At 38.1% G+C, this 10,775-nt stretch overlaps 1 protein-coding gene across 1 annotated transcript; it reads right to left on the bottom strand.

The window, feature by feature from the left end:
• Positions 1-1,481: 1,481 nt before the first annotated feature.
• Positions 1,482-8,191, bottom strand: LOC136268927 (protein mono-ADP-ribosyltransferase PARP14-like). Its single transcript, XM_066064402.1, has 5 exons — positions 7,873-8,191; positions 7,580-7,821; positions 4,677-6,156; positions 4,287-4,628; positions 1,482-1,867 (listed from the first exon to the last, which is right to left on the bottom strand). Exons 2-5 carry the CDS (start codon positions 7,658-7,660, stop codon positions 1,569-1,571), a joined length of 2,202 nt encoding a protein of 733 aa, XP_065920474.1. The 5' UTR covers positions 7,661-7,821; positions 7,873-8,191; the 3' UTR covers positions 1,482-1,568.
• Positions 8,192-10,775: the final 2,584 nt, after the last annotated feature.

Genomic DNA, 10,775 nt, shown 5'->3' with positions numbered 1-10,775 from the left:
TATTATGCCAAAAGCACACAGCTCTATAGAGTAGCTAGCTACATGTTGAACTTCCACAATCACATCATCTCAGTATGATTGGGCACAATGTGTATTCAGAAGACATGTGTATTGTTCAAACTCTGTCCCATGAATGGGCTGGGTCAGAGCAAACCATAGTTGCTTGCAATATTAGGATTACTGGTATGTGTGCCGCATCTTAGAGCACAAGTCAAACATATCAAATTTATTATGGTGTCTTCAACAATATGCAATTTATACATGTTTATTAGAGTATTTTACACACTGGTACAATAATCCTGACTGCTCTATTAGAGAGTATTAACCCGTGGTTTCCGATTTCCATAACTTTGAGATGAATGAATATCTCTAAGTATGTGCACACTTAAGAAATAAAAAAAATGTTTACAAGGATCTAGATCTATTAGAACAACCCACATTCATCTATGATTCTTACATGTGCATCTATGTCCCAACAGTATGTTTGTTGTAAAACCATCATGCCTAAATGGTGTAGCAATCAAGTAAAGTTGAAAATAAACAGAGTGTATCTATTGTAATAAAATCATACACATTGATTTGCAAATAAATCTAATTGGATTATTCATGACCCTATTAATACCATTAATGTACTGCTAAACGTTTGTGATGATAACTGCAAGTATAAAAGAGTTATGAGATTTAAAACAGGGAGTGTAATTGTATGTTTAAAGGAATTTGTAATATTTGAGAAACCAGAGGGTTAATAATCCAGATCTGACTGCTCTATTAGAGAGTATTAATCCATACTCCAGATTATCAATTGAAATATTCACCTACGTAGTCTGTATGCTATAGCATTACCATTAACTATAAAGAAATTGGCCACCTAATGTGCAGCAATGAGATATAAAGTTGATCATGAGCTGCAATATTGTAATATGTATTTGTGCCTATTTGATGGTGCTTGGTCCAGTGAAGTTGCCCAGCACCTGAGGTTGTGTGGATTGCATAGCTTAATAATTTTTCATTGATTTTTGTTACAATAGGCTCAACTTGAGTATTATGCTAACACAAAATTAATTGGCAGAATCTTGCAACGTTTCCTCTACACAAAAGTCAATCATTGAACAAACTGTGACTGTATGGAAAATTAATAAAAATTAGCATTTTTAATCCCAGTAGTTGATTTATCATAACATCATATTGTTAGGTCTTAATTGAATAGTTTAATTTCTTTTCTTCTGTGTGTAACTATACATGGGCCCACACACACACGCACAAAAATGAAAGTGATCAGGCTACGTGGGACTGTTATACTATGAGCATAATATATACTTTGGATTCGCACTAACAGAAACCAACAATACAGCTAATCCAGATTGGATCAATGGTTAGCACAGAATAACAAATCAGATAGACTGATTCTTACTTATGCTAGTACAATTATATTTCACACACACAAACACAACACAGCATCAGCACCCCCTGCAAACAGGACGTCTCTGCACAAACACTAGTTTTAATTATCAAAGCATTAGCAAACAGCATTTATAAAATTACAAAATTAAAAAAAATAAATTCAGTCATTAAAATTTCATCTTGAACACAATAAGATACTGAGGGTACACTTGGTTATCCTTTACAGCCACAAAGATACGAGGATCTTTCATGTTATCTACTAAGGAGTCGTACAAGATGGCTTCATTGTGTCCAGGATTTTTGGCCGGTGGTACAATCATGGTAGGATCTCCCTTTGTGTACTCGCCAGTCAGTGCCAAACAACTGTAAATGTACTTGCAGCCATTTTCATCTGCCGGGGAGTAGACCTCTTGAGAAGAATAGTCAGCATCGACAGCAAAGTATACTCCTTTACCATAATAGGCAGCTAGACATATGGTGAGATAAACAAGATCAACATTACAACACACAATAGTAGATAGGGGTGAAACAGTTATGGAAATTATTACAGTGATGATCAGTTATCTGCACCTTTATTCCTAGAAGTTATGTTTTGATAAGTAAAATTATGTTTGGATAAAAATGTAATCCATTGATTATACCTAGAGTTCTGGTAAATTACTCTAATAGAACAGTCAGGTTAGAAGTGTTCAATAGCCAATACATACAGCATAGGTACTAATCAAGTGTTCACAATACTACAATAACTTGGACCACCATAATTATGGGGTTGTACAGCTCACAATAAATTTGGATAAAAGAATCATCTTTTACAATTGACTCAACTATTTTTTAAGATGACAACTGGTCCAGGTTAACATAGCTCCTTGCCTGGCATTACTTCACAGGTAGTGTATTATTAATTATGCATGGAGACTACACTAAGTGCCTTGTCAGCAGTTGCATCATGATATTTAGCTATAAGCTGTGATGATGACATAAGGTTGTAAAACCTGAACCTCGAACCTTATAAGTGACTGTTTTATTAGAGTATTTTGCTAACAGGTGTATGTTCTATCTGAGTAGTTGAATGGAATTTTGTAATATGGTGCGTGGGCACATCAAAGGCTGCCGCCAGTGTTACAAATCAGTTGTAAACTGGTTTACAAATAATTGTAGCATGGCTAAGTACCTCCTTTTGGTCACACAGTCTGGCCACTAATTAGTTCAAGGACTTCAAACGAAACCAAACACCACACCAACACAGGAAGTCACACTGCAAGGCTAATAATGTCAAGGACTGACAAGGAGGTAAATCGCTCTGGAATGAATGAACACACAACACTGCTCTCATCTGAATGAATGGGAAGCAGTACAACCACTGGGCTGAGCCTGGTAATCTACCACACGCTCGTTCGCCAATAAATTAACAGTTACACCCGTCTAAATGATTTGGAAGCTGTACAATGGCTGGAGTGATTGGCATTGATGATGGCACCTCGCTCATAACAAACGCACTACCAATGAATAAACCAGCTAACAATGAATTAACTAATCATCAAGACAGTAATTAATGAGTAAAATCGCTCCTTATACACAGCGCTTAGCGGTAGCCAATATTAACCTTGTGTTTATGCTCCTTCCGTGTTACAAATGGGCGCCTTTGATCTGTGCACGCCCCATACCACAAATCAGTTAGAACACACCCATTCGGTTTGTATCTGATTTGTAAACACTCCACCCTTGGGCCTGCGGCCTTCGGGTGTTGTGTTTACAAATCAGATTTGTAAACACTCCACCCTTGGGCCTGCGGCCTTCGGGTGTTGTGTTTACAAATCAGATACAAACCTCATGGGTGTGTTACAACTATTACTTGTAGCATAAGTGATAGGTATATATTATTGACCTAACTGGACTGTTTTAATGGTTTTTGTCCTCTTTTATAGGTTTTAACTGTCACAGAACAATATTACAACATATTAGGCCAAGTGCTTAGTTTGTGTTATAACGTGAACACGAGTCTGAAACTTAGTGGTATGTATACGTGTATAGTTGATAATAAGTTAGAGCTGTGAAATTTAACCGGTTAACCAAAATTAATCAACCAGTTATTTTTATAAATTCAGTTGTCAGTTATTTTTTCTCATAACCAGATAACTGATCTCTACTATATTCACTCAAAAATGTATTGTTTTCATTCTTAAACATTGATATCACATTTGTTGTAAGATTCAGCTTTACTTATGCATGTTGGCTATTACTTTGGCCACCACAAGTATAATCTGATGAACTATACTGTAAATTTTAAGTTACGTGGAGCTTAAAAACTAAGTAAGCTCAGCATAACAATTAGAGAAAACTTTGTTAAGTTCAGTTAACTGAATAACCAGCAGTTATGAATTGCCAAGTAACCTGTCCAGTTTCACATCTCTATAATAAGTACCAGTGGTTGATATTCATTACTTTGCATGGTCTCAGTCTACCATGCAGAGCATCATTCTACTAAAATGGGACTACAACTATCATACTTTATAGCTGAAAGATAACCAGAGCATATGGTGAAAACTGGGAGTTCATAGGAGCTTCCTTCACAAGTTAGGAGTTAAAGGACAAGACTGGGTCACCAATGTTCAGAACATCATCCATTGCAGCTACGGCTGTTGTATAAAAGTAGCTGTTAAAATCACAATATCTTTTGGTAAAGTTGCCTGTAGTGTACACATAGTGTCTGTCAATTAATCTACTACTCAGCTAATATGTTGCTTATTTTTTGATAGTAACCATCTCAAACTGGCCATGTAAGGTAACATGTTTACGCCATCAATAATGCAACCTTTTTATTGAGTGGTCCCATGAGCAGTTGTGCCAGAAATAAACAGCAGCTTGGATGGAGCACATGTACTTACCATTTTTTCCGGCAAACATCCTGTTAAATCCTTGATGGTTGATTTTCTCACACGCATCTTTGTTAGTACCATGGAACAGTTCCCTTTCCAGTTGATGATCCTTTGGGACATCATGCTTCATCAGTGCTTTCATTGTACTGTACTGCTGGTACAAGTGTGGGTTCTGGATACGCTTCACCTGAACAATCTGACACTGTGATGGCGGTAGTGTATTCTGAAATGTCCGCAATGCATTCTTGTATTCTTGTGAGTCACAAGTAAGCGTTACTTGATGACACCTTTCTGGTCTGCTGTTGGCTCCGATTGGCTGTGGGTCCCAGTGGGATGGGAGATTCCCCAATCCTACAATAAAATAATTTCAACAATATATTACTATACATATGTACAGACCTGTTGGTGTCCCAGTATTTTCCATGGAAGTAAAAGTTGCTCTGTTAATCTTGTGGGAACTACCAGAATCTACATCAACTTCTGTCATATGTTTTAGGTCAAAGACACAATGCTGACTGGGGTTTTCTAGCTCTATGTAGATCTTTTCTACCCCTCTGGAATGTTGTTGTTCTAAGACTGAACTGATTTGAGGGTCAAAGTCTTTGTATGCATCATCCACCATACGTTGCCACTTTACATTGGCATGACCAGCTGGCTTTAGAGAATGAAGATAATCCAGTAAAGCTTTTTGTGCCATTAAAACACAGTGTGAGTCTCCATGGAGAGTAAATGAAGTGTCGGACACTTGTATTTTCACACCATGTTCCTGACCAATGAGATGTAAGTGTCTTATGTCATTACTGCTACACTGTGACATAAACATATAGTCAGTTTTCTTGCTAACTGTTTCTTGTTTCACAAATGACTCTATGACTTCTCGGGCATGTCTTATAGCTTCTGGTGAAGGTCCTGTAGCTGTAAAATGCACAGCATTAAAAGTGGAAAGCTCTGATGCATCTGGTAAAGCCGCTTTCCCATAAGCAGTCATGTCAAAAGGAAACTTAATGGTATCGGCAAATGATGGAAAAACTCTGCTCAGTTGTTGTCTACACACTTCAGTTTCCTGACTATCCGACACCACAATCAAAACCTTTTCTATATGGTGCACTTCTTGTTGGCTAAATTGCTTACAAGCCTTCATCATTGCATTACAAACATCATCAACAACACTTTTACCAGTAGTCAATATTGGAATAGACAGACTTAACACTTTGTACTCTTCAGCCTTCACCAATATAGCCAGGCAAATGGACTCGATATATTCAGTCAGGGTAGAGTATTGTGGGCTAGTTGCAATGTGGGGGTCAAGAATATGGAAGACACGTTTACACATCAGTTCTCCACCAGATTTTGTTGACTCTACTTTACCAGCTAACAATGTGATGTCATTCTCCACTAACTGTTCACAAAGATACTCCAGATCTTCCCCACCACTAGCCAGAATGGAACGGGACACTGGACCATACTTCAAATCTAGCTGTGTATCAGTAATGTTAACAATAACATCACTAGCTTGCTTGGCAATCTCTCCATGAACTATATCAAGAAATATTGGATGATCTTTAGGGGTAGTAGCATCATCTGTCTCATCATCACATTGTTTTGTTATAACTACAGGAATTAGTGCATTGGTAAGAAATCTCTTCATTAGAGCTTTGTTCATTTCCTTGTACTCATTCTCCTTGACAGGTACAAAGTGAAAATGGTTGACCTCCCCTTCCCGTCGACGGTAGTAAGCAATACACTTGTCAAGAAGCTCCGGGACAATGTCTTCCAGTGGGTAACTTAACGTGGAGACTCCCAAGAGTGGAAATGCTATGCTCCTAGCAGTCTGATTGTCTGCTTCCCACAAGCACTTGTCTATTACTTCCCTATAGAGCTGTGAATGAACATATCATTAAATGTACATGTGTGTGTACTAGGGTTGGGCGGTATTGAATTTTGTGACATGCGATTATTGCAGGAGCATTAATGCAATTATTGCAATATTGCATGTGAAAATTGAAACACAACAACATAGTTTGAAAAGTCCACATGACTGCTTGTTTTCATTGAGAATTAGTCTACAAACACAACTTCTTTGCTAACAAGTTAACCAATTGACATAGTTAGCAATTATAATGCACAAACTGTATCAAATATGAGGTCTAGAAGAGACATAAATTAGATGATAAATGTGATAATTATTGCAAAATGCAAAAATATTGCCTATGCGATAATATTGCGAAGGCAAAATACATGCGATAATGGTATTGCGAGCACTTGCTTATGCGATATTGGCGATTTACTGAAATATTGCCCAACCCTAGTGTGTACATTAAGTGTGTACATTAAGTGTGTGTGTGTGTGTGTGTGTGTGTGTGTGTGTGTGTGTGTGTGTGTGTGTGTGTGTGTGTGTGTGTGTGTGTGTGTGTGTGTGTGTGTGTGTGTGTGTGTGTGTGTGTGTGTGTGTGTGTGTGTGTGTGTGCATTAAGTACGCATGTCTCAACTATCATGCAGACACTCTCAGATTGCTTCTGGTGCATTCTCAGGTACTTGAGAATGACCAGAAGTAATCACTGTTTCTGACAGGTACATTTCTCAGCTATTGTACCTTTGCTATTTAGGGGGAGGAGGAGGAGAGTTTTTAAATAAGGGGTGTGCACTGCTCCCTTAAATGAAGTCCTGGTGTTTGTTGTCTGTATGTGTGCAAGTGTGAGTGTCACGCAGTTGTTTGTGTACATATCAGTTGCTCAGTATACACAGGGTTGTAAGTAAATGCTGACCCAGATGACCCAAATAGTAATCTGGATGAGACCCAGATCTGAGCCCCCCCACCGCCCGATGTGACCCAGTTTAAACAAAGACATGCAACAAGAGTTACATTAAGGCATAGATGGCACCCTGAGCATGATGTTATCCACATGTCCCAACCTCTGCTGTTTACCCCTGCATGTATAGCAGCATAGATTCTAGCACATAGGAAGGATCCTCTCCAAGAGGAAACAGTGAATGAGTAACTGCCAGAGTAAACATACACAATTTAAAGTGGGTGTGGCTACACATAAGTCTACAGGTAGCTACAGCAACCCAAAAGTAGGTATGGCTATTTTATAGACAACAAAACTGTTGGGTGTGACTCTATGTAAGTTTATTGAGTGTGTTCAACTGGTTTTCCCTGAATACAATTGAGCTTGTTAATTTATGATCACCCATCCAGGTCAGACGATTCAATAGAGCAGACAAGATCTCGGATAAGACCCACTTGATCTGGATATAACCTGATCTATTCACGATGCTGAACTACCATCATCTCTACTTACCTTCAGAGATCTCCTTGATGTATAGAGAGGAAGGTTTACATGGAACACATATTGACAACACAGTTGTTCCCCTCCATTCATCACTGCAATATCCCCAGCCTGCAGTTTTCCCCATGTTGTTGTCGGTACTTATCACAGTCTTCCTGGAGTACTGCTCCACCTGCTTTCAGTAAAGCCTTACAGGCTCCAGCTCCACTAGACAGGTTAAGATCACTACCTATCCTGTTGACAATTACATCCACCTAGTTACATAACAAATTTGTAGTTCACATTGGGTACAATGGTGCTGCTACCTGCTGTGACGCGATGTCTCCGCGATGTACCCTAATAAACGACCAATCTCCTTCTATGCACTTTACAGCTTTTAAACGCGACTGCTGGCCAGGCCGTGATGGGGATTGAGGCTGAGGAGGCTGGTCCGGTACAGGCACGTAGACCGGCTTGCATTCCACCACTACGTTCTCTTGGTGTTGTAGTCTAAAGCATATATCCTTTATCCTTCCCCTGCTATGCAGTGTCACTACTCCAGGAATGTTTATCGTAAATTCTTCCATTGATGATGACCCCCAGGACGATACCGAGAATGATTCTAACTGCTGCCCCTCACAATCTAGATTCCGGATACTGTCCGGTATATGTTGTAAATTCGCAACTCGTTCTGTTCGGCTTTTTTTTCTTTTTTTAAAAAATTTTATTTAATCAGGGAAAATAGCATCAGCCAAAAAGGCTGTTTTTCAGCTATGCCCTGAGAACACAAATACAATATGAGTAACTTACAGTACATACATACATACACAAAACGAAGTTACAACATGCAATACAATTTCTTAAATTCTGATTTCATACAATTTCTTGAATTTGGCTGGCGCCGCCCTTCCTAATTATCTATTAGTGCTATGTGCTATCCCACTAGCTATTGCTTCCTAATAGCTATATCGGAGCAGAGCCAATTATTACTGCCTGACATAGGCCATTTGTCAGGCAAATCTCATGCATGGCCGACCATAATGGAACCTGCCTGACAAAACATTAGATCAAAATAGAAGAAAGTTGTAGAGTTTTTTTTATAGTGAAGCATTGTCAATAATAGCAAACACAATTTGACAACAATGATTGTATTATTATTTTAGGTTGAGTCACTCTATTCTGTCGATGTATTGTAAGGATTTCCCTATTATGATGAATTGTGTAAAACAGTAGCATATCAATGTCAGGTAATCTTTAGGTTGCCTGACATTTTCGCTGGGATTTGAAAAAAATTATAATTGTCAGTGAAAATAATTGTGTACATACAACCTGTATCAAATGTTATGATAATGATGACATCAGTTATCGGCACTAAAGCCCTTATAGGCGGTTGTATTTTGTCTGTAGCACTAGAAGTGTAATATTTTCTGCTTAAGGTTATGGTATCATCATGATGGGACTTTTCAAAGTAGCTCTGTACCATGCAACTGTATAGACTTCATTCAAAGCAGTGCAATTTTTAAAATACATTTTGTATAATGATCATTTCTGAATTGTTTCTTCTGTTCTACAGATTGGTGGGTCTTATAACAGTCTTCAAATTCATCTCTTCCACTGCTGCAGATATACTATCTGTTGTGCTCACATTATCTGTTTATTTCATGTTCTTCCACTTGATTCTTGTTGCTAATTGCTAGTACTGAGTTACTGCTGCATGCAGGTGCTGTACAAGTGTGGCTTCAAATCTGTATTGTTGTTGTACAACATCACATTGGGAGGACATGTCATCAGGTTCTTTATGTCCTGATGGTGTTACAAGAAAATGACTAGACAGTCTTTGCAAGCCAACCTTATGAGGCACAGATTCGCTACTTTGTTTAATTAAAACTTAATGGTGAAAGCACTTCCAGTATCTTGTACCGGCAGCATAAAGTATATACATTATATTACTTACATACATTACTTTCTCTATTTACATACATATATGGCCAAAGATTTTATATTATGTTGATTTATGTAGTAATCACTGGTCAAAGAGTTCATGCCATCTATTGACCATCAAAAAATCCTTGTAATAACCACATCAGGTCCATACATGAGATATGATCACTATGATGCATCTTCACTGTACAGGCAGTTGAAGCACTGAAAGTTGGGGTTACACTCAAGGACACAAATGCGTTGTTTTGTTAAAGTACCTTGGTAGCTAGTGGGTGTGCCCCCTAGGAAGTTTTTATGTTGCTTTTGACAAATATACAATGATTATAGCTACACAGCACCCGACTGCTTTATTAGAATATGTGAGTGCTCCAGCTATTAGAGTAGCTCAGCAGAGGAACCTCTTGGGACCAGGGGTGGTCCATAAGTCTGAATAGTCTGTATCTCTGAAACTGTGTATAAACATAGATATAAATTACTTTAAAATAGCGTAAAGAAAAAAGATCAGTATTTTCAACTACCCTAATCTGAATCATAGTTGACATAATAGAACAGCCACTACCTAATAGAGCAGTCATTTCCGTAGTTCGGTTAACCGAGAATCCTAATAAGTGGGGTCTGGATAACTGAGGTTCCACTGTAAGATACCTGAGCCTCCCATCTACCATCTCTGCACTGTTCTCCTTTTCACTGCATGGTGTTGAACTTGATCAGTACCAATATACTTTCTGTTTTTGCTATAAACCTCACATTAATCTAGATTGGGAAATAACAAAACAGATGTGGCACCATGACCCCCTGGTCACATAGAATTAGTTTAAGTTCTGTGCTGATAGTCATTAAGATCAGTACGTGAAGTGTCAGATATTTTTATAGCTACTGAATATAAATAATTATGTGTTGTTATATCCAAAACCAAATATCGCGAAAGTGAGAAACAGCAAGTACATACTACTAAGAATTTTTTTAAAAATTTGAACAAATGATGAATGACACATTATGATCTTCCAACAGTAGATAGAGTTTGACATGGTTTTGAATCACATGTTGTATCTATCAGTCACTAGTAAGAGCAACAACCTTTTACTCTCCATTATTATCATGAGTCCTACTATTTTATAGGGTCATGATTGATTGATCATGCAGTTGGCTGTCTGGTATGCATAGTAAACCTTTATGAATACTTGGGTTTAAGTCACCACTATCATCTTAAAGTACAGCTACAGTACTAACTGCATGGTGTTAGTGGTCACAGTGACTTTAGCTCTAGTATTCATAAAAGGTTTGCTAG

The sequence above is a fragment of the Dysidea avara genome, chromosome 10 (assembly GCF_963678975.1).
Source record: "Dysidea avara chromosome 10, odDysAvar1.4, whole genome shotgun sequence".
Lineage (NCBI taxonomy): Eukaryota > Metazoa > Porifera > Demospongiae > Dictyoceratida > Dysideidae > Dysidea > Dysidea avara.
Note: the sequence above shows the minus strand (reverse complement) of the source record. Positions and strands in the feature narration are given on the sequence as shown.